The sequence below is a fragment of the Balaenoptera musculus genome, chromosome 3 (assembly GCF_009873245.2).
Source record: "Balaenoptera musculus isolate JJ_BM4_2016_0621 chromosome 3, mBalMus1.pri.v3, whole genome shotgun sequence".
Classification (NCBI taxonomy): Eukaryota; Metazoa; Chordata; class Mammalia; order Artiodactyla; family Balaenopteridae; genus Balaenoptera; species Balaenoptera musculus.
Window position 1 is genome coordinate 116,471,824 of NC_045787.1, and position 23,362 is coordinate 116,495,185.

Sequence of the window (23,362 nt, forward strand, 5' to 3'; positions counted from 1 at the left end):
TCCAGGTTGGACGGTTCAGAAACGCTGGGAATCACCGTCGAGGCCCTGCTCCAACTCCCGAAGGAACTCTAAATCTATTCCAGCTAATAACGCACGGGGCCCTAGTAGGGTACCAAGTGGGGCTGTTTTCCAGGGGGTGGCGCTCTAGGAGCCCAAGTGGGTTCTCTCTCTCCAAATCTCACAGTTGCTCTCAGGAGCAAGTTTAAACCACCAGAAGCTCCTGTCCCACACATGCCCCCACTGTGATCTAGCCAGGTGGACTTCCAGAACCTCTGTCCACTTTCCTGAACGTTTACACTCTCTCGGCTGGAACGTATTTATCAGGAAGCCTAGCACACTGAAAGCACCTCAGACCACGTACTTCAGGTGTCTCACCTGAGCTCCCACAACCTTCTGAGATTTCCCAGTTGTACTACATATTATCTTCAGTGCTGTTTATTTGACTCTTGTTTGACAGTTCAGAAGGTGGAACTCCTATTTTATTATACCTCCAGTGCCGACCTTAGTGCCTAGTGCCTATATATACATAAAAATATATTTCTTAAATGAAGTCATTTTTCCAACACTCCCATGCCCTTACGTGACTACCTGCAGCCACCAACACCAAGCACAGACGCAGACACTCATCTCATACAGGTTGTTAACTCCCAACCCAGTCCCAGGCCCAATATACTCACATCCAGTGAGGTCACTGAGGGATTTTTATTTGTACTGATTTTGCTATAAAGTGTTGCTGAGGTAGAGCCAACTGTCCAGGGCTGGACAGGGGCAAGGAACACAGGGACCCAGGGAGAGGAGAGCCCGGGGCCTAGGCTGTGGTACAGGGCCTCTCAATCATCCATATAAACAATAAATTGGGCAATAAATAGAGGGTGGGCAAGGGTCACTGGGGCAGGCAGAGAAGGCTCCAAGGGGCGAGAGGCTGCAGGCCCCTGGGGAATGAAGGGGTACAGAGTCAGGCATGGACCCAGAACCTCCTTCCCCAGTCCTCCCCGATTAATTTAGGGCATGTGGAGCAGAGAGGGTTTCAGCCGGAAGGCATCAAGAAGAGAGAAGACGCCCCGCTTTCGAGGGGCTGCCCCTGCACCCCCAACCCCTCCTTTGAGCAGGGGGAGGGGCAGGGGACCTCCAGGGGAGTCCACAGAGCTGGTCCGCTTGAGCCGCAGGCGGGCACGGGCCTGGGCACCCCAGGCCTTGCCTCGAGCCGCAGAGGCCACAAGACACTTCTGGTACTGAACCTAGGGAGAAGGGGAATGTGAGGATCCAGCTCCTTTCTGCCCCTGGACCCCCTGAAAGCTTCTGCAGGACAGGGACCCGGCCAAGGCTTCAGTAGGAAATGAAGCTGGTAGTCTGCCACGTTTGGAGCCCCTACAGCATTCACAGGTAGCTCAATAACAAAAGCCTAAAACCTGACATTCACTGAGCATTTAAGGAGAGCTTGACACTGTGTTAAGTTCTTTATATATATATAATCTAATCGATCTAGTTATTTATCAGGTGTTATAATCAACATTTTGCAAATGAGGAAGTGAGATTCAGAGAGAATACATGACTTGCCCAAGGTCACGTAATCAGAAATTGATAGAATTGGAATTCACAACTAGTTCTGATTGCACGGCCTGTGCTCTTAACCATACCTACCACTATGCTAACTCTCCTCCATCTCTCATTGCAGTGGACTGGACCCTGGCAAAGTGGACTCCCTAGTCAAGGGGATGTTCTACAACCCAGTCCCAGTGCAACTGCTCTGCTCCTCTCTCATTTGAATTCAACAGGGTTCTAAATGGTCTTCTTACTTCTCTTGTGTCTTCCAAATCTTCTACCCATACTATAGCTTCAGTGATCTTCCAAATCCACAAACCTGACTTCACTGTCCTGCTCAAAACCTTTCAATGGCTCAAAGTGCCTCAAGATAAAACAAATTCATCACCCTACCCTGTAAGTTCTTCCATGACCTGGATTCTGCCATTCTTTCTGCCCCTATCTCTCACTCCATCCCCCCCTGCACTCCAGATACACTAGATTCTTTCACATACTCTAATCCACTGACATCCCTCTCACCTTCACAGCTGGGGTTCCCTGTACTTGGCACATGTCCTGTCCCATTCCCCTTCACCTGGATAACTTCCCTCCTTGGACCTTCAACTCTCAGTTTTCTATCACCTCTTTCAGGTAGCCTTCTTGAACCTCCGAAGGGGCCATATCCTCCATCATCCTGTGGTGTACAACTTCTTTCTGGCCTGTCTCTGCTCTAACCTAAGTGTTCTGTGAGGGCAAAGGCTATGCCCTCTAAACCACTGAATTCCCAGGGTCAAGTATGGTTGAGTTCCAGCAAGCACTCGTATTTGAGTGAATAAGTGAACTGAACTGAGTGCAAGTGTCCCATACTCAAATGCCCACAGATAACCAGAAAACAATCTAAATAAGAGAAAACAGGAAAGACAATGCTCACCCTTCAAGGCACAGCCCTTACACAATTCCAGCTAAATGCTGAAATGTATACGTGTGGACCCAAGTGTCAGAGCTTCTGATATTTTATGAAAAACACAAATAGCAATTATTATGTGAAATGTCCTGGTCTTTAAATATTGGCAACTAATTAAAACCTATTAAAAACAGCATGAGGGTCAAATAAAATACTACTGAACCACAGTCAGCCCTGGCATGGCTGGTTTGTGATCTCTGGAGAGGTTGCCGATCCTGAACCCCAGTCACCAGTACAGAGCAGCTGCAGGGCAATCCCACCCACCCATTCCCACCCCTAACTCACCATGCAAGCAGCCTGCACAGCTTCGGAGAGTCCCCCTGCATGGGGCTGGCACCAGAAGGCCGCACACTGGAAGCTCTGACGGCCCAGGTCGGCAATGAGGCCAAAGGTGTGTGGGTCACGACCAACACCAATAAAGGTCACGAGGCGCACAGGGCACTGCCACAGTGGCTCCTCCTCTGCACCAGCCTTTGCCTGCCCAAATCAGGCTTAGTCACTAGAGGGCCAGGTACTAGCTGGACCCACTGAGCACTTCCAGTAGCAAGCAGTAACCCCTTGGCATCCCCGCCCACCCCTCCACAGCCCCCAACTTCACCTTCTTCTGGCTGGTACCTGAATGGGATGTGCAGTCATGAGAGAGTCAGATACGCTGAGCATGGCAGGGACCCAGGTGTCCCGGTCCCCATGGGTGGTGAGGGTACCAATGGCCTCGTTCAGCATGTCCATGCCTGGGGGGGGGACAAGCCCACCATGGTGTCTCCCAGGCGTAACAAAAGATCTGCAGGGAGTGTCTAGGCCCCTCTCACTGACTTAGGATTCAGAGAGATGGGAACAGAATAGCTGCAGCCAGGCTTAGACTCCTGAGTTGAGAAGGGTGGTACATCCCAGGCTATAGAGGGCCATGGGAGCACTCTTAGAAATGGTGGTAGATCCTTCCTTTCCCACCTTCCTCTTCTCTTATGCAGCCCACCCCCTCCAGCCCACTCAGTCCTCACCCATGGCTTTGGTGACTGGCAGGGTCCCCATGTACAGTGCCTCGTACTTCTGAGCAGCCTGGCTCACCGCATCCAGTAGCTCCACTGAAATATATACACCAAGTTGGCCTGGGTACTCGCTCAATGACCCTTTTCTCCACGCTTCTAAGGGAACTGGAACTAGCAGAAAAAAGGCCATGGATGTTCCTCCAATTTAGAGTTTGGGATCCCTGGGACAAGGACACCTCAGAAGTTCTCTCTCTCCAGAGAAGTACTAAATAACCAGAACCCCCTTCCCATCTTTCACCAAAGTAGCCTGTTGGTGCAGTGCAGCCCTTCCCTCCCCATACCTTGTCGAGGCAGGTCTTCAGGGGAGATGGGGTCTAGTGAGCAGCAAGGGGAATCACCACTGACCCCTACTCGCTCTGACAAGATCTGAAACACAATGCAGCCAGCATGAGGTGTAGGCAGGGGGAAGTGAGGTAAGGGAGCCAATACCACCCTAACCCAACCACCTTAGCAGCTTCAGACCCAGCTCCATACCCACATTCCCTGCCCCACTCCTGGCCCTTACCTGGGCACAGAGCCCGTGTAGGGCACTGGCAATGGCCTTGGCAGGGACGTCACAGCGAAACACATGGCACTTGAGCATACAGCTGTCTTTGTCACCCGCCACAAAAGCGAAGTCCCTGGCAGGGTCAGAGATGGGACTAGGGCAGGGCCAGGGATGGAGCTGGGGTAGAGGCTAGGTAGGGACAGGGGCCTGTAGTGCCTGCAGGAGGCTGGAAAGTCAGGGTTATGGCAGGGATGGAACAAGGAGATCAGGGCTGGGGCTCCAGGCGCCTGGCTGTCACTCACCTGTCACTGTTCCAGAAGCATGTGGGAGCACAGGAGAGAATCAGCCCAGCCTCTCAGGCTCTCCCCCATCCGTCCCTGCTGAGTTGGGCCCACCCTCCCCAACCAGGGCTGTACCAGGCAGGGGAGGCAGAGCTTGGGTACATGTCAGAGGACCTGTGTCCAGGGGTTCAAGTACAGAGGGTCAGTATCAGCGGGGATCACAGCCTGCAAGGGGGAGGGAGGAGCAACTCTCACTTCGAGGGATGTAGGGGTCCTCACCGGCCCTTGGAGCTGCCCACACCCCATACACGAATGTGCACCAGAGGCTGGCGGTGGATCAGACTGTGGTCCAGGGGATTCACCAGGCTCATCACATCCTTCTTCAGGATCATCAGCATGTTCTGGCCCTGCCAAGGAGAGGTCAGCCCGGAGCTCAGGTGAAGGTGGTTGCCATGAGGAACAGGCAATTCAGGGACAACCACCTCTGCTGGATGCTGGGCTGAACCCCTTGAAGGGCCAGCCAGCTTACCTCGCCCCAGGCACCATCCGGGGGCTGGCTCTGGCTACGGGTCTGGGCCAGCTGCTGGATGCAGTTATTGACTGCAATACTGCTCTTCCCTGGTACCAGGTCCTCTTCAGGTACTTCTACCCAGCCCAGAGAGCGGACTGCAAAGCACTGACGGGTTGAGGAAAAGGACAGGAGGACCCTGAGTAAGTAGAGGTGAAGTAGGGTGGGAGGTGCCACAGGCTCCACATATATAAACCCTCTGAGACCTCCCTTCAGCCTTGATCACCTCTGCTCAGCCCAGTCTCACCCCTGACCTTTCCCTTGGGACCCTCCCCAATGCCCTGGGCTGGCCCTCAGGCCCAAGTCACTACCTTAGCCCCTGGCTCCATTCTCTGGATGTAGGATTCTTCACCATACCAGGACAGAGAATTACTGGAATAGAGCAGAGCTCGTAAGAGGACCACAATTCCTATAGAAGGGACAATGGTGAAGACTAGACTACTCGATGGGCACAAGATGTGGGATAAGACCCAGAATATAGTGTCCCAAATATAAAGTCAGAGTGAGACAAGGCCCAGGACATATTACATAAATGTAACATAAAGCATGGCTTAGAATTTGAGGGAAAATTCAACACACAAGACACAGAATAAAACAAACATGGAACAGGGTCCAAAATCTGGACCAGAGCCCCAAATCAGGACAAGAAGACCCTAGAACACAGGATAGGAACCTCCGTGGACAGAACCTAGGGTAGTGACCAAGGCCTAGAACATGAGAGGTCAGGACCCAGAACACATAAAACAACATGTAGCAAAAAACAGTTTGGAACAAGGAACAAAACTCAAAACACTGGGAGAGTCAACAATATGGGACAGAGCCAAGAACACATAACAAAACCCTAAACATGGGACACAGGCCAGAACCTGTGCTGGAAAGCGGACTGTGGGTCCAGCTGCATCTTTGAGTGCCATGGAACCCCAAGCCTTTCATTTTTGCCTGGCCTATCCCTGTTACCTCCGGTCCAGTGAGCTCTCCAGGCTGGAGAAGGATCTCCCCTTGGGGGGCCGAAGTCCCCAAATTCCCTCCGTCTTCTGTAGAGAGGGGGCTAGGTCAGTGTGGCAGCAGGCTTAGATCCACACATGAGCTCAGGCCCCCACCTCACACTCCACCTACCGTGCCTGCGTCCTCTGCATCTCCTGACTCCCAGGTTGGGCGCTGCCACTGGGTGCTACCGCTGGGTACATGCCAATAATAAGTACCTGCAGCATCGCGGATCTTCCTCCAGCCAGGGGGCAAACCTGGCTCCCCCTCCAGACTCTGGTCCCCCCACAAGTCATCTACAGGAACGTGGGATTGGAAAAGGAAGGCATATATGTGCGCTAAGAATAACACTTTGTCATAACCCTTCCTCCAACCCAAAAGGCACAACTTAACGCTGAAGGTTCAGCCTGAGGGTCCAGGCTTCCAACCTTGGATACTGCAGTGCAAAGATCGGGGTTCATTTGTTCCCTGGTCCTCACTCCGAGACGTACGCCCCTCCCTGTCTTTGAGGCTGGGGTAGCCTTTCGCGCTCCCTCGTCCCCCCTCAGCTCCCGATCCTCCCATCGGGACCCTCTGTGCACACCATCGCAGTTGACCAGAATGATGGCCAGCATGTAATCCTTGCCCAGCATAGCCCTGGTCGCGTCCCCAGCTCGCCTCCGGAGCTTCTGCGCCTACAAGTCCAGCCTCTCTGCGCCGGAATCGGCCTGGCCAGCTGGCGCCGCACAAATACGGGGCGGGGCAGGGGCCGGGTCCTGGGGGCGGGAAAGGACCCGCCTGAGCAGCGCCTCCCGTCGAAAGGTGGCGCGTGAAAACAGCCGTCCGGATCCCCCAGTTGCCGCGCGTTGGCGTGCGAAGGTCTGGAGGAGGAGCAAGGTCCGCGGCGCGCACGCTGACATCATAGCTCAATTGTGAGCTCATCAACCGGCGGAAGATCCGCCAGGCGAACGTGCGCGGAGCGCACACGCGCACGAGTGAGATCATGGCGTTCAGGTAGTCTACGCGCGCGCACACGCAGCCTAGGTCTCAATGGGAGAGGTCACGTGGGAGTATCTGCGAAAAGAAGACCTTCAGGAAAGCGCCTCCACCCGTCCCAGAAATGCCCCGGAAGTGCCTGCGCCCTCAGTAAAGATGGCAGTAGCATTTGCCAGGAGGGGGGCGGTGCTGCGCCTGCGCAACAAGCTCGGCTGGGAAAATGGCGGATGACAAGGTGAGGGAACTGCAGGGTTGTCTGCAGTCTGGGGTGGGCTTCACACTTTTTTAGTCTTGGGGAGAGGCGACAGATGGGGGGGCTTCTGGGTGGGGTTGCCCCTTGTTTCTCCTGGGAGCGGACTTTTACTCCTGTCGACTGCCTCAATAATGGGAAGTGGAGTGGCGGAGCATTGCGCAAGGCAAGCGGAGCCGGGAATCCCCCAGGTGTCTCCCCACCCCCCAACCCCGGGCGATCATGATCCTTAGTTACTTGCAGACATTCCTCACTCTGCTCCATTCCCTAACCACCGAAATTTCCCTTCCAGAGACAGGACGTTTCCAACAGCACAGACACACCCGCATTCGAACACATTCCTTGGGCACACTAATTTCGTCGTTATGTGCGACCAAAATCCTGAATTCATTTACCCACACTCTTGCAGACAGCCACGTTCCCTCCCCCCGCACCAAACCCCAGCTCATCCAGTCACACATTCAGTTTGCGATGGGTTTGGGGAGGAAGGGGGAGAAGCCTAGGCAGAAATCAGGTTTACCCCCAAATTGTCCAAGGAACTGCCTCACCGTTAGTCTGGAAGTTCAGCACCAACCACACATTTGCTAAGTACTTGGAGTCCTTGTGTTAGGCCTCGGGACACAGACGACAAGATAGACTTTCAGGTAGCTTACTACTCACTAGCGCTTGCCGGATAAACCTAGGTCCCCTAGCTGCCCCTCTTGTCTTCTCTATTCACCGCTTACTGTATAAAATTTCTGTAAGAGTTGCTGTAAGTTACCGATGCAGGTCCCATCGGTCACCCCCTCCCAGGCCCCCGTGTGAATTCTTTTACTTTTCTTCCTTTACCACTATCATCTCAGAAAGGTTTTATAGGAAGGGGTTTCTTAGGCTCACTGCCTCCTGCCCCCAGCCTCTGATAGACTTGAGCAGGGGATGGGGCTGGGTCAACCTTCTGGAGCCAACCTCTCTTTTGTCCTAGGATTCTCTACCCAAGCTCAAGGACCTGGCATTTCTCAAGAACCAGCTGGAGCGCCTGCAGCAGCGTGTGGAAGACGAAGTCAACAGTGGTGTAGACCAGGTAAAGGTGCACCTGCCCCCTGCCTCCCGCTTAGGCTTCATTGGTCAATATGCTTTTGAGTGGGTGGTAGAGATTCATTCAGCAAATGGTTGGCTATTGAGGGCGTGTTCTCTGTGACCCCAAGGAAAGTTTCCCTGAGAAAATGGCCTTTGAACTGGGATCTTAAGTAGGGGTTAACTGGGTGAAGGGAGGAGGAGGGAACATTCCAGGCAGATGGAACAGCATAGGCAAAGCCCTTGTGGTCGGAGGTAGCATGATGAACATGCGAGGTGAAAGCAGTTCAGTTTGGCTGCAGTAGTGGGGGAGCATGCTAGGATATGAGACTGGAGAAGTAAGCAGGGGTCAGATTCCTCAGGGACATCTCTCTCAGTGGGATTCTGTGGTTAGAGCCTTCTAACCTCAGGGTTCTGACATTATGTGATCACGACTCCTAGGTTCTTTTTCTGCCTAGGACCTTGAAAAAATCTTTGGTGAGCATACTACGGTTTTCCAGAGTAAGGAGGAGCAGGTAGTGGAACATGCTAAGCCCAGCTTGAGTAGCTCCTGGGTAGAGAAGGGGAGAGCCTGGCTGAATTTTCTCCTACATTTTCCTCCACAGGATGGCTCGCTCTTGTCCTCTCCATTCCTCAAGGGCTTCCTGGCTGGCTATGTGGTGGCCAAACTGAGGGCGTCAGCAGTATTAGGCTTTGCCGTGGGCACCTGCACTGGCATATATGCAGCTCAGGCGTATGCTGTGCCCAATGTGGAGAAGACATTGAGGGACTATCTTCGATCACTGCGCAAGGGGCCCGACTAGCTCTGGATCCCATGGGGGAGGCAGGATGAGCAGCTGGGGCCTGCAGGTGGAGGCCTTTCAACCACAGATGCCATATCTGGCCTCCCCGGCTTTCACCCATTTGCTGTCTCCAGCTTTCCTGCCGCCTTCCTGCAGAGGCTGGACAGTGGCTCATCAGCCAGCACCCTGGACTCCTCGCCTCCATAACCCCATGGCATTGGCCCCAAGACAGTGGCTTCTAGAACCACCAGCCCCTTCCTCTTCTAGCCCTTACTGTGGAGTTTGCAGCTGACTCTGATTCTCAGTATTCTCTCTGGCGGTGTACCAAGGCTCCTCTTCCCTGGGAGCCAGCTCCATCACTTGATTTTCCCCAAACGTGTCACAGTCCCCACTGACCCCCCTTGCTAGCCGCACAGGCCACCCAGGGTCTAGTTTGGGCATGAGTGTAGAGGACGGGGGTGTGCCAGGCCTGGGCCATCCCAGGCAGGCCCGCTGGACCCTGATGCTACTCGTGTCCACTGCTATGTACGGTGCCCATGCCCCATTGCTGGCACTGTGCCACGTGGATGGCCGTGTGCCCTTCCGACCCTCTTCGGCTGTATTGCTGACTGAACTGACCAAGCTGCTGCTGTGCGCCTTCTCCCTCCTGGTGGGCTGGCAAGCATGGCCCCAGGGGACCCCGCCCTGGCGCCAGGCCGCCCCATTCGCACTATCAGCCCTGCTCTACAGTGCCAGCAACAACCTGGTGATCTACCTTCAACGTTACATGGACCCCAGCACCTACCAGGTGCTGAGCAATCTCAAGATTGGAAGCACAGCCCTGTTCTACTGCCTCTGCCTCCGACACCGCCTCTCTGCACGCCAGGGCTTAGCACTGCTGCTGCTCATGGCAGCAGGAGCCTGCTATGCAGCTGGTGGCCTCCAGGACCCTGGGAACACCCTTCCTGGGCCCCCTTCAGCAGCTGCTGCAGGCCCCATGCCCCTGCATATCAGTCCACTGGGACTGCTGCTTCTCATCCTGTACTGCCTCATCTCAGGCTTGTCTTCCGTGTACACAGAGCTGCTCATGAAGCGACAGCGGCTGCCCCTGGCACTTCAGAACCTCTTCCTCTACACTTTTGGTGTGCTCCTGAACCTAGGTCTGCATGCAGGTGGCGGCCCCGGCCCAGGGCTCCTGGAGGGTTTCTCAGGATGGGCAGCACTCGTAGTGCTGAGCCAGGCGCTAAATGGGCTGCTCATGTCAGCTGTCATGAAGCATGGCAGCAGCATCACACGCCTCTTCGTTGTGTCCTGCTCACTAGTGGTCAATGCCGTGCTCTCAGCAGCCCTGCTGCAGCTTCAGCTCACGGCTGCCTTCTTCCTGGCCACGCTGCTCATTGGCCTGGCTGTGCGCCTGTACTATGGCAGTCGCTAGCCCCTCACCACCTCCACCCTGATTCCTGACCTGTAGATTGGGCGCCACCATCGGAGCCACCTCCCAGTGCTGACCCCTCCCCTCAGCAGCCCTGTAACAAGTGCCTTGCGAGAAAAGCTGGGGAAGTGCGAGCAGCCATGTCAGTCTCTGGAGGTAGGTGCATGGAGGGTTGAGCCTGGGAGACTTGAAGCCTGGGTTTGATTAAGGAAACTCTTACACCCCCAGAAGTTCTTCCTGACTAAGGAATTAGGGGAGCATCAGTTCATGGGCCTGAGAAATGATACCGTGCCTGATGGGAGGAGGTGCCCTGCCTCAACCTGCATGAATGCAGTTTCTTAAAGTGGGGTGTGGGCAGCAGTTGGCTTTCCTTGCCTGCTCTGATCACCCCAGCAGACCCACGGCCCCCAGGCCTGGTGCTGGCTGCTCCAGCCCAGCCATGGTGCGTGACTCCCCCGTGACTTACTCACCCCCCACTGTCATGTAGGAAAGCCCAGTTGCTGCACATTATACGCCCATCACCCAGGCCTCTGCCATGCTCCCCTAGCGGCAGCAGCACCTGGAAATAATGCCCCCGCTCTCTCCACATCCAGCCTTTGTTCTGGAAACCTCAGAGAGGACTGGGGCTTGACACATCTCAGGGAATGTTGCCCCTGGGCCCTGGCTTAAGCTACGCTCCTGACCTCTCTGCTCACCCTAAGGACTCTCTCAAAGCCCGCTGCCCCCTCTATAGCTCCTAGGAGGTACCATCCTTCCCACTCTGGGTCTTGCCCTTTCCTAGCAGTGTCCCAGCTCCCAACAGCCTAGGGAAACTCTACACAGAGTGACCTGGGACCAGGCACAGGGAAACTTGTACAGCTCAGTCAGTGTCTGTATAAGCAATAAGGTCTTAATAAAGTGCTCTGGGGTGTAGGTGGTTCCTACAATTGGCCATAATTGTCCTGTGTCTTCTGTGTTGCATAGCTCCTCTCAAACATAATTTCATTCCTCTGGTGCCCTGAGTATCTTAATCCTGGAGTGACTTATGGACTAAGAGAAGAGGCTGTTTTCTCCCAGCTGTTGCCAACAGCATTGTTTCCTTTGCGAATTCCATGGAGCCGAGACTATTTTCTGTCACGGAGCTTTGGAAGTTTCTCTGAAGCATAAAACTTGGGCCCTGGAGAATTTGGAAGGAGTCTTGGGAATAGAAAGTGCTGGGCCCAGCAAGGCAAACTGTAGACTGTAGGCTAGAGAACTCTTAGGACTCAAGGTGGTTTTGTTTCTCATCTCCTCTGGATCCCTCACTGATATTCCTGCCTGTCGTCTCTTCTCATGACCAGAGGAATGTCAGGCCCTGCTCCCGTGGTAGAATACCTGGTAAGCTTGTGGGGAAAAAAAAAAAAGAAATCCCAGTCCTGCTGAAGCAGAATCTTAGGGAGTGAGGTTTGGGAATCTTTTTTTTCTTTATTCCTTTTTTTTTTCTTTTCAGTAAGCTTCCTAGGTGATTCTGATGCACACTGCAACTTGTGAACTACTATTGCTGGCAGTGTAGAACTATAGCCACCCAGGCTTGAGTTTTAATTCTGGCTCTGTCACCTATTGGCTGACTGTCCTTGAACAGTTACTTAACCTCTCTTAGCTTTAGTTGGCTTATCTCTGAAATGGGGGCATCAAATGATACCTACTACTATAAAGGAAATGGCTAAATCAAATAAGGGATATTAGTGTGCTCAGCAGGGACTGGCACAATGAGACCTAGTTAGTGGTGTTATTAATTATCCATAATGAAGGTTAGCTTGGCTGTTGTGTCCCAGCTCCTCTCCCTTCTAGGACCTTTACGAATGAGGAGAGAGGGAACTGTCCCTGAAGGATTCCTGATCCCCACATTTCTCCTCAGGGCCGGGATCCAGCATGCCTGCACCCAGCCTAGTCTGCTGAAGTCGCTGGCTCTGGGCTTGGAGCTCCTGGTTCTGCATGGCCAGGTTGATGGTGTCTTGCAGGATGCCAGCCAGCAGGCTGCGATAGCGATGCTCTGCAGCCGTGGCCTGTTCCTCCCACAGCCCCCGCCAGGCTCGGAATACCTGTGCGCAGATTCAGAGATCCCCATCAGTCAGCCAGCCTTGGAACCAATTCAAGGCCTGCCCTCTGTCCCCACTGACCTGCAGCGTGTGGCATGTCCAAGCCCGGGCAGCCTGCACGTGCAGGTCATAGAGGGCTGTCAGGTCCTGCTCTGCCGTGTCCCGTTCTACCTGAAGGGCCTCCAGCTGGAGTCTCAGCCCTGTCCACTCCCGGTGCCGTCTCTGCCTCTCCTCGGAAACCTTCAGTGATAATACATACCCTTTGTTGAGTGCAACCTGTGTGCCAGGCTCTGTTCTACTTACTTTATATTGTTATTTCGTTTTATCTAATGATAACCTTTGAGGTAATTGCCGTTTTACAGATTTGGAAACAGTGGATCAGAGAAGTGACCTAACCTGACCAAATTCACATGGCTAGTGAGGGACAGAACTGACACATGCATTTCAATAGTTCACCGTCATCCTTGGGGTAAAGTCCAAATCCAGAGGCGTGGCACACGCTGGTCTCTTTAGCCTTGCCTCTGACCATGCACCTGCCAGGCTCCAGCCAGATGGACAGTTCGCAACACCCAGAACCTACTTTGCCATTGCTTCCCTTTGGACTTTTGCTCATACAGGATTCTCTCCTAAGAGCATGTCTCCCACCTTCCCCTGATCCGACCTCTGTGCACACAAGTTTTGTTTCTTGTTTAAACAAGCTGTGTTTACTTACTGCCTCCATGTGATGAGCACAAACTGCCCTGTGGATCTGAGTCTAGTGAATTTCTCTGGCTAATTTGTCCTTTAAGTCTCAGCTTAGATGCCATCTTCTCTGCTCCACTCCAGCCTGGGCCAGGTACACCTGTTTGTTCCCACGAGTCGCTAGCTCCCTCATTTACAGCGCTTAGCACTGAGAATTGCATCGTCTATCCCCCACAAAGCTGTGAGGGCCATGAGAGAGGCTGTGGTCCAGTCTGCTGTGATTGACGCTAGATCCCAGCAAGGTGCCTGGCCAGGTTAGAAGGAGCCTCAAGGGACTTCCCTGGTGGTCCAGCGGTAAAGAATCCGCCTTGCAATGCAGGGGACACAGGTTTGATCCCTGGTCAGGGAACTAAGATCCCACATGCTGCGGCACAATTAAGCCCACGTGCCGCAACTACTGAGCTCGTGCACCTCAACTAGAGAGCCTGCGTGCCGCAAACTACAGAGCCCATGCTCCCCGGAGCCCACACGCCACAAATAGAGAAGAGAAAAACTCGCACGCCACAACTAGAGAGAAGCCCAAGTGCCACAACGAAAGATCCCACATGCCTCAACAAAGATCCCCCGTGCTGCATCTAAGACCTACTTGACCTTCCTCACCTCTTCAGCCACCAGGCCTTTGACCTGGTCCCTTGCCACCACCTCTTCCTGTTGTTCCAAATGCTTCAGTTCCTCTTGGATCCAAATTTGGTGCTGTTCTCGCAGTCTCTGCCTCTGGGCCTGAGCCAGGAAGAACTGCAGGGCCACATCCGGGGCCTGCTGGGCCTAGGTGGCATCATTCTAGGCTCAGCCAGAAGCCCATGTGTGTACACAGCCTTGGGACACAGGGCCCAACTTTTCCAACAGACCCCCATTACCAGGGCAGCTCCTAGAATTACATCCAGGAGACTAGCTGGCCTGAAAGAGCCTGTGGCCTGGACAGAGACTCGGAGGCCGTGAGGGAAGAGGAGAGGTATTGATTCTGCCAGTAGGTGCCATGGAGGCCCTAGGGACCCCATGCCCCTAAACCAACCCAGTAGGAAAACAGCCCCTTCCCATGCCCCTCCCTGAGGGATCCAGTAACCCTTCAGGCCCTTTATTTGCCAGAAGCTCCATATTTCTCCCTGATGTTAGGGCAAGGTAAGCAGGACACACATTATCAGGACTCTGCGACTCTACTCCCCAACAGCTTCCAGTTGTTCTGGGGTACATGAGGTGTTACCTGTTCCTCAGGCTCCCTGAGAGGGTGCATTTGGTGGAGATCAGGTCCTATATATGCTGTTCTTCCTGCCACTGGAGGAAAATGCAGTTAAGCACACCAAAGGTGGAGAAGACCTCCAGCTCCACCCCAAGCACCAGCCTCACCTTGAGGCTCTTCCTGGAGGCCTGGGCTGGGGCTTGCTGTTGAATCTGTCACCTGCTGAGAATACATTACGAGTGAGAATTCTGTTACCTTTCCTCCCAGGACAGTGTTGGTTTTGAAATCAGATCAGGGTCCCAGCCCTTCCTTTTCTTAGCTGTATGACCTCAGGCAGGTGGCTAGTCTTCTGAGTCTCCATTTTCTCATCCATAAAATGGAGCTGATAAAAGTTGTAGAGAGCATGAAATGAGATAAGGCACCCAAAGCACTAAGCAGTGGTCAGCTCTGTTCAATAACTTGGAGTTTACAGGCCTAATTCCCAAGGCCCAGGGCTGTAAAAACAAGTTATAAGTAATTAAGAAAATGAAAGCACCAGGAGAAGCTGGACAGGGGCCACCTTCCAGCCACTCTGTGACAAATCATGGAAGACAGCGCCCCCTTCTGCATAAGGGAGGACATGCATCCTAAGGGGATGAAAGAGTGCCGTACTGAGTCTAAGGACTTGGATGTCTTTGCACCTCTGCTGCCTTTGATTATCCTAGTGACCCTGGTATACTCACATCACTTCTCGGAGCTTCAGTTTGCTGAAGCAATGCTGGGAGCAATGTTGTCTTCCCTGTTTAAAATAAATTGTGGGTTCCCCTTGACCTTCCATACAAACTCCAAACATCTCAATAGATTTACAAAGACCTGCATGACCAGGCCCCTACTTCACTCTCCAATCCTTCTCTCTGGACTTTCTTCCTCAAACTCTATCCTCCAGCAAACTGAGCTGCTTGCAGTCCCCCAAAGAGATCAAGGACTCGCTTACCTCTGACACTTCTCCTGTTATTTTCTCTGCCTGGAATGTTCTTCATTCATCTTTGCTAGCCACCTCCTTCAGGTTTCAACTTCCTCCATGAAGTCTTCCTTCCCTCTCTTGCCAAGACTAACTTAGATGCCCACATAGAGCCCTTTGGATAAGCTCTTCAGAGCACTGAACATGGTGTTAATTGTTTCTTTCCAGAGGATTATAAAAAGGCACATAGTGGTCAATAAATGTTTGGGAATCAATACGTTAATGAATGAAGGAAGGGCCCCCTCGGGCCCCCTCACAGTGCTCTATAAACAGAGAAAAAGGAGGCAGACATCAATAGGCCTCCCAAGAGTTTGGATGGGAAGACGTACCTGTGGTTCTGGGAGCCCCATAGCCTCAGTTTTGACTGCTTTGAGCATCCAGCTTCCTGAGCGCTGGCTCCAGGCTTTTACCACCTATGGAAAGGGGATTCTGAGTGGGCTCTGGCCATTGCTGGCCCAGGCACCCCCAGGCCTCACCTTGCTCACCTGCAACTCCCGCAGTGCCCTGCCTAGCTGGCTGAGCCCACTATCTGTCAGGGTGTCCCCAAGGAGGCCTGAACGCAGGCTCTTCAGTCCAGCCCGCCGGGCCCGGGCCTCTTCTACTGCATCCCAGAGGGTGGGCCTCACCTGTCTCACCTTCATCCTCCTTCCTGCGGCCCCCAACAGAGCAGCCTGGAGCAAGCTCAGGGAGCTGCCTAGTAAGGGGAGACACAGAGTGAATGCCTCCTTCCTCTGAACTCCAGAGCACACTGCCTGTAAAACTTTTAACTTCTATTAACAGTACTATTCATAAAAATAGCTAACACCTGGGCTTCCCTGGTGGCACAGTGGTTGGGAATCCGCCTGCTAATGCAAGGGACCCGGGTTCAAGCCCTGGTCTGGGAAGATCCCACATGCCGCGGAGCAAGTAAGCCCGTGCGCCACAACTACTGAGCCTGCCCTCTAGAGCCCGTGAGCCACAACTACTGAAGCCCGCACGCCTAGAGCCCGTGCTTCGCAACAAGAGAAGCCACTGCAGTGAGAAGCCTGTGCACCGCAACGAAGAGTAGCCCCTACTCGCTGCAACTAGAGAAAGCCCACGCACAGCAACAAAGACCCAACTCAACCAAAAATTAATTAATTAAAAAAAAAATAGCTAACACCTATCTGGCATTTTCCATGTGTTCGACGGTACTGTGCTAAGGCTTCTCATGGATTGTCTCTTTAGCTACACAATACTCCAGTGAGGCAGCAACCCTAATTTACCCTGTCTCCCTCCACATTTTCCAGATGAGGCAACTGAACCTCAGAGAGGTCAAGCAACTTCCTGGTGAGTGGCAGAGCTGAAACTCAAGCCCAGTTCTGTCTGACACTAAAGCCTGTGCCCTTAATCACGATCCCAAACTGGCCTATACATAAACACACTTCCTTCCCTTTCTGCTTTGTCCTTGAGAGTGTGAACTGCCCCAACTTATCTTCCTCATTCCACGGAGCCTGACATAGGGTGTGGTCTGGGAATATGTTGGCCAAATGAATGTGTGTTTGTTGATTTTGAAGACAGAGGGCCAGACTTTTTCTTTTCTTTTTTTTTTTTTTTTTGTGGCTACGTTGGGTCTTCGTTGCTGCGCGTGGTCTTTCTCTAGTTGGGGGAGCCAGGGCTACTCTTCGTTGTGGTGCGCGGGCTTCTCATTGCGGTGGCTTCTCTTGTTGCGGAGCACAGGCTCTAGGCACATGGGCTTCAGTAGTTGTGGCTCACGGGCTCTAGAGCGCAGGCTCAGTAGTTGTGGTGCACGGGCTTACTTGCTCCGCGGCATGTGGGATCCTCCCAGACCAGGGCTTGAACCCGTGTCTCCTGCATTGGCAGGCGGATTCTTAACCACTGTGCCACCAGGGAAGCCCCACAGACTTTTTTTTTTACTCTTTTATTAGTGGAAAACTTCAAACATATACAAAGTCTAGGAAATTCATCTACTTATCACCTTATCAGCTTCAACAAATAGCAACTCATGGTCATTCTTGTTTGATCTATACCCTCCCCTTGACCTCCCCCAAATCTCTGACATCATATCATTTCACAGAGGCCTGATCTTTAATGAGTGTGTGAAAATAGGAAAGTACCTTCCCTTCTCTGATCCTCCCTTTCCTTGTCTATAAATTAAACCTGCCTCTCTTCCCTCGCCCGTAGACTGGATCTGCCTCATGGCATTGTGGTAAGAATCAAAGGTTTTAGTCAGTGTAAAAATGCTTGGTAAACTGTTGAAGGCCTCTGAAAGGGTGAGGGGTTGCTTTTACTGTTGGCCTTACCTTTCCAGACGGTGGGAGCCTGGCAATTCTGGGACCTTTCTGAATCGTGGCCCTCCCAGAGGCTCAGGCTCTCTCTGAGCTCGCTAGGGTTGGGGCTGCCGCTGGTTGGGTGAAGGGGGGGCTGGCCTAAGGCCAGATCCTAGAGCTTCCCAAAGAAACCCACGTCCTCCCCCAGGCCACCTTGAGGGTCCAGGCGAAGAAGAAGGCCACTGTAGTTGTTTCCTTCCAGGAGACATGAGACAATCCAGGGCAGAGAGCCCTCCACCTCCTCACCAACAACTTTACCAGCCAACACCTGCAGCAAGGGACAGTCTCTGCCAGAGGGAGGGAGGGAGGAAGAAAAGAGATGTCCACCGGTAGATGCAGAAAGAAACTTGCCCAAATCACACTCTGATGGAAAGACTGACTATTTCCAGTCACTTTTGTGTACAACCAGACAGATTTGCAACCTTGTATAGATCTTTATTTTATTTTATATTTGATTACTTTTTAAATTACACAAATAATACATTCTCATAGTAAAAACAATTTAATTGTATATCTGACAAGGGACTTGTATCCAGAATATATAAAGAGCTCCTACACCTCAATAATAAAAATACAACCCAGTTGTAAAATGGCAAAGCAAGGTGACATCAACAAAAATGGCAAAGCTAGGTGACATCAACAAAAATGGCAAAGTAGGGAACTCTGGGAGTCTGTTCCTCCCCAGAAACATCTGGCAAAAAAAAATGGTCAGAATCAACCTTACTGGAACTCTGGGAGATAGTCAAAGGTTGACAGCAATCAAGTGAATGTTTAACCAGGAGGAAGGCAGCTTAAATATGGTAAGAGATCTTTGTGGTGTTTTTAACTTACCCTAGCCCCAACCTTCTCCCCAGCACAGCCCACATTTCTGGTGGGGGTACCTGGTTCTGAAAGGAGCAGAGTAAATCTTGTTCCCAGGGAACTGTGTTTGTCTGTTTTGATTGTCTGGGGTTTCCCACAAAGGACTGACAAAAGCTGCCTCCCTTTCTTTCACTTATCTTGGAATTCTCTTGGAGCAGAGGAGCTATGCCAGAGGACAGTCCCCCAAAGCATTGAGAGATGAAAGAACAAGCAAAAATAACAGTTGGGGCAAACAATAGACACATGGAAAGACTGGGAGAAAAGATGGGGAGTGAAATTTTGGAGGAATAAGGGTTTTGAAAAGTTCCCATGTGTACTAGGGTACCTAGAAAGCCACACATATGTCCAGGGCAGTGTGTGTGGTCAGAAGAGACATGAGAAGACCATAGGCTTTCACCTCTGGCTGAATTAGGGCTCAGTGCAAGCATCAGGTGAGGCTGAGGCAAAGCTGTAAATGATCTTGCTAAGCATTTAAGGAGTGACCCAACACAGAGCCAGTCTGTAGAAACCTGGAGAATTTTTTTCTTCTTTTCTCCCTTTTTTTCCCTTTTCCTTCTCCTTGCCTCCTCCTTCTTCTCCTTCCTCTCTCCTCATTCCCTTTCCCCTACCTCTCCTCCTTCTCCTTTTTCTCCTTTTCCTTTCTTTTTTTTTGGGGGGGGCATTCTCAGAGGTTAGGGAATTCTATGTCAGGTCATTGGCTAATCACTGAGATAATAGAATGTAGACTTCAGTGACTGCAAGGAATACAGTCTTTGCAAAAATTGTTTGGAAAAGTAAGCAAATGGATGGCTGATGCCCACAACAAGCAACAAGGCAAACCCTGGAGAGGAGGGAGAATCCAGCTTTCAGAGTTACCAGATTACCATATCCAAAATGTCAGAGCACTAAGGAAAAAGAATGGAGACTTAAGAGACCAACACAATAAAGAATATAGTCTTTACAAAAAATACTCAAATTGGCCAGTTTCCAACAAAAAATTATTAGGCATGCAAATAAGAAAGTATGGCTCAGGACTTCCCTGGTGGTCCAGTGGCTAAGACTCTGCACTTGCAATGCAGGGGGCCCGGGTTCGATCCCTGGTCAGGGAACTAGATCCCACTTAGATCTCAACTAAGACCCGGCACAGCCAAACAAATAAATTTTTTTTTAATTTTAAAAAAAGAAAGTATGGCTCACTCACAGGAAAAAAGAAAAAGAAATTAATAAAAACTGTCCCTGAGGAAGCAGACACTGGATTCAGTAGACAAAGACTTTAAATCAACTGTCTTAGATATTTTCAGAAAACTAAATCAAGAATATGATGTCTCACCAAGGCTGGCTCCTCTGTCAACTCCCAGTTCCCTCTTTCCCACCCAACTTCTAGCTTCACTTCTATCTTGGGAATTTTCCTTAAAATTTTGTGGTGGGAGAAGGGGAATAAAGATAAAGAAAAAAAAAAGAAAGAAAATGATGTCTCAGTGACTATCAGTAGAACAATAGAAATTATAAAAAGGAACCAAGGGCTTCCCTGGTGGCACAGTGGTTAAGAATCCACCTGCCAATGCAGGGGACATGGGTTCAAGCCCTGGTCTAGGAAGGTCCCACATGCCGTGGAGCAACTAAGCCCATGCGCCACAACTACTGAGCCTGCACTCTAGAGCCCGCGAGCCACAACTACTGAGCCCATGTGCCACAACTACTGAAGCCCGTGTGCCTAGAGCCCATGCTCCGCAACAAGAGAAGCCATTTCAATGAGAAGCCCGTGCACCACAATGAAGAGTAACCCCCACTCGCCGCAACTAGAGGAAGCCCGTGCACAGCAATGAAGACCAAAGGCAGCCAAAAATAAATAAATTAAATAAATAAATTTTTTTAAAAAAGGAACCAAGTAGAAATATGGGAGCTGAAAAGTACAATAACTGAAATTAAAAATTCCCTAGAGGGTAGATTTGAGCAGGCACAAGAATCTCAACAAACCTGAAGATAGGTCAAATAAAATTATCCAGTCTGAGGAGCAGAAAGAAAAAAGAATGAAGGAAAATGAGCCTAAGAGACCTGTGGTCTGCCATCAAGTGTACAAACATATGCATAATGGGAGTCCCAGAGGGAGAAGAGAAAGAGAAAAGGACAAAAAGAATATTTGAAGAAATAATGCTCAAAAATTCCCCCAAACTTATGAAAGACATGAATCTACACATCCAAGAAGCTCAACAAATTCCAAGGAAGGTATACTCAAAGAGATCTACACCAGGACAGATTATAATCAAACTGTCAAAATCCAAAGTCAAAGAAAGAATCTTGAAAACAAGAGAGAAGCAGCTTATTATGCACAAGGGATCTTCAGTAAGATTAAAAACCAATTTTTTATCAGAAACTATGGAGGCCAGAAGGCAGTGAGATAACACAGTTAAAGTGTTGAAAGAAAAAAAAAAAACCTGTCAACTAAGACTTCTGTATCTGGCAAGACTATCCTGCAGAAATGTAAGAGAAAGTAAGATATGCCCAGATAAACAAAAATTGAGGGAGTTCATTGCTAGTAGACCTGTCTTACAAGAAATACTAAAGGGAGCAAATCCTTCAGCATGTCAGAGATGAGGAAAGGAGGAGACTCTGATGCTGCCCTGGGCCTCTACATCCATATTTCAGCCACCTACCCAAGCCTTCCCCAAAGCTGTTAAAAGGCTCCATCAGACTTACAGGGCTCCTGGGAGCTGCAGGATCCGCAAGGCTCCTCGCCACATGCCCTGGGTCCCAGGCCCCTCAGGAGGGTCAGGCCGTGGGCAGGACATGGTGACAGTGAGCAGAGAGCAGGCACTGTGGAGGAGATCAAAGGATCAGGCCAAATGGCTAGGGGGTGGGGGTGGGTGAAGGTGCCCGCCTGTCCTCACCTGCCTTCACCACCTGCAGCCTGCAAGTACAGCTCTGAGGCAGCTCTTGAGTCAGACACCTCCACTTCACTGGCATTTTCTACCACCCTGGAGGAAGGGAAGGCTGATCTCAGCTCCTAAGCACAAAGGTTCTGTCCAGCCCCCCAGAATCTCTGCATGGGGAGCCCATGGAGGGCCCAAGAGCCTATAAGAATCATCCCCAAGACTCCACGCTCAGTATATCCCCTAAAAGCCTCTCATCTTCATGATCTTATTTTTTCTCCTATCATCTGCCCAGTGAGGGAAACAGGGTAGTTGGGATTGCTCCCATTTTATAGATGGAGAAACTGAAGTTCTGCTCAGTGAGATGCTCAGATCACCCGGGATGGTAATGACTGAGTTGAAGAGGTGTAAGTGGATGGGATGGTGAGAAGAGTGAGAGGTTATGGAGATATGGGATGAAGGGAAGACGGTGAGAGGGAGTCCTGGGGGCAACCCAAAACCTGTAAGCATGACCCCAAGTTCATAACTTCCCTTCCCTGGGGTGGCAGTGGGGAGAAGCCTCCAACGGCTTGGTTTGGGGTGTCAGCCCTGCCTTAAGACAAGCACCCTCAGACCCCGTTGGGCTCTGGACACTCACAAGCCCAGAGGGGCCACATCCAGCACCGACAGGTTCTCTGTCCTTGGAGCAAGCAGGTCCCGAGTCCTCCCACTGGTGCTGAGCTGGGATCACACAAGCACAACATCTGTTACAAACCGAACCTTTCCCCAGCCTTTGGCTCATGTGGTCCTCCCGCTGGGGCCCTGTGAGCCAAGCAGGGCACCAAAATTCAGCCATCTCAGGCAGGAAAAAGGAGACCCCAGCAAGGCAAGCCGACAGTGGTGAGCAGCAGAGACCCAAACTCTTCAGGCAGCCCCTGAGCCTTGGGCTCTTTTGCAGCATCACCATGGCCTTGGCTCCCCAGGTCTCCCCTCTCCCCAGGGCCTCACCTGCACCAAGCTAAGAGTACTAAGCACGGCATCAGAGCCCCTGAGGGGCAGAGCTTCAAACAGCATCTGCAGCAGCTAAAATGGAGAAGCGTGAGTGAGGATTGAGAAAGGATTAACCTGTTTTTCAACATTTCCTGAGGGCTAAGTCTATGCCTGGCCCTGTGCTAGGTGCTATGGACTTGGTGGCCAGGACAAAAATAGCCCCCGGCCTTGTGGTTCACAGCGAGCCAGACAAGTGAGCAGACATTTTCAGTGGGACCTCCTGTTTGCTAGGGTAGGGGCTCATGACAAGGTTTTGAGGCAACTATTTTAGTTTGGGGGCATTTTGATGAAGCCTAAAAACAAAATGTTTATTATCATTATTAGTATTACTAAGAACAGTGAAAAGTAGACTTCCCTGAGTATCTGACCTTTGCACACCACCCCTCCTTGACCCTCACCTCATGGACCCCAGCCTCCCACCTTCCCTGACCTCTCAATAGCTTCGTGATTGACGCTGGCAAAACATCCTGTATGGACCACAGGGTGCTATAGGAACCCCAAGGAGGGGCACCTAGTCCAGCTAGGGTGGGGAGGGGAAAGTTCTCGAAGGTCTCCTGGAGGAGCCAACACTTGAGTCTCATAACAACTATGACTGGTGCATCCTCTGGGACTCACCTGAGGCACAAGCCGGGGTGCCTCTGTTTCTCGACCCCGAAGCAGCAGGGCCACACTGTACCCTCGGCCCACCGAGCCCAGCATGCACTGGACTCTTGCTAGTAACTCCTGCTCTGCCTCCTGCAGGGAGACACAGGCACATCTCGAACTCAGGTGCCTGCCCAGCCTGCCCTGACCAGAGAGCTTGGGAAGCACTCAGCACTCCAGGAACAAGGGTCCTGAGTGCTCCGACCCTCCTCCCATCGCCCTACCAGACCCCCCTACCTGAGGAGCATCAGAACCCAGGACTCTGTCAAAGGTGATGCATTGTTCCTGTGAGCAGGACTGGAGTCAGCAGTGTCACTCCCATCCTCCCTGCACTTACCCACACCCCAGCCCAGCCCAGCCCATCTCTACCTGACT

The 23,362-nt window shown here is 51.8% G+C and overlaps 4 protein-coding genes and 1 non-coding gene across 9 annotated transcripts; 3 read left to right on the forward strand and 2 right to left on the reverse strand.

Moving 5' to 3' along the window:
- Positions 1-26: 26 nt before the first annotated feature.
- On the reverse strand, positions 27-6,574 carry APBB3 (amyloid beta precursor protein binding family B member 3). Of its 5 annotated transcripts, none has more exons than XM_036845961.1 (13): positions 6,280-6,425; positions 5,984-6,147; positions 5,825-5,901; positions 5,179-5,239; positions 4,829-4,975; positions 4,579-4,706; positions 4,321-4,326; positions 4,037-4,151; positions 3,813-3,897; positions 3,484-3,567; positions 3,101-3,216; positions 2,771-2,962; positions 27-101 (listed from the first exon to the last, which is right to left on the reverse strand). In XM_036845961.1, exons 1-13 carry the CDS (start codon positions 6,413-6,415, stop codon positions 84-86), a joined length of 1,329 nt encoding a protein of 442 aa, XP_036701856.1. In that variant the 5' UTR covers positions 6,416-6,425; the 3' UTR covers positions 27-83. The 5 variants fall into 5 exon arrangements, with proteins under 5 accessions (XP_036701856.1, XP_036701854.1, XP_036701852.1 ...); XM_036845959.1 differs by lacking the exons at positions 27-101; positions 6,280-6,425 and adding exons at positions 111-1,238; positions 6,435-6,574; XM_036845957.1 differs by lacking the exon at positions 27-101 and adding an exon at positions 111-1,238.
- A 61-nt stretch (positions 6,575-6,635) lies between these two features.
- Positions 6,636-11,253, forward strand: SLC35A4 (solute carrier family 35 member A4). Its single transcript, XM_036845962.1, has 3 exons — positions 6,636-7,061; positions 8,038-8,136; positions 8,735-11,253. The coding sequence occupies exon 3, from the start codon at positions 9,351-9,353 to the stop codon at positions 10,323-10,325; it is 975 nt and encodes a 324-aa protein (XP_036701857.1). The 5' UTR covers positions 6,636-7,061; positions 8,038-8,136; positions 8,735-9,350; the 3' UTR covers positions 10,326-11,253.
- Positions 7,047-8,932, forward strand: LOC118892536 (SLC35A4 upstream open reading frame protein). Its single transcript, XM_036847290.1, has 4 exons — positions 7,047-7,061; positions 8,038-8,136; positions 8,588-8,644; positions 8,735-8,932. The coding sequence occupies exons 1-4, from the start codon at positions 7,047-7,049 to the stop codon at positions 8,930-8,932; spliced, it is 369 nt and encodes a 122-aa protein (XP_036703185.1).
- Positions 11,254-11,361: 108 nt separating the features above from the next.
- LOC118892537 lies at positions 11,362-23,044 on the reverse strand. Its single transcript, XM_036847291.1, has 12 exons — positions 22,961-23,044; positions 22,304-22,378; positions 21,954-22,036; positions 21,335-21,421; positions 17,760-17,893; positions 15,783-15,991; positions 15,627-15,710; positions 14,465-14,552; positions 14,322-14,392; positions 13,721-13,885; positions 12,461-12,619; positions 11,362-12,382 (listed from the first exon to the last, which is right to left on the reverse strand). The coding sequence occupies exons 1-12, from the start codon at positions 23,042-23,044 to the stop codon at positions 12,137-12,139; spliced, it is 1,485 nt and encodes a 494-aa protein (XP_036703186.1). The 3' UTR covers positions 11,362-12,136.
- On the forward strand, positions 19,483-19,555 carry TRNAA-UGC. Its single transcript has one exon. It is a non-coding gene; the product is annotated as a tRNA-Ala (tRNA).
- Positions 23,045-23,362: the final 318 nt, after the last annotated feature.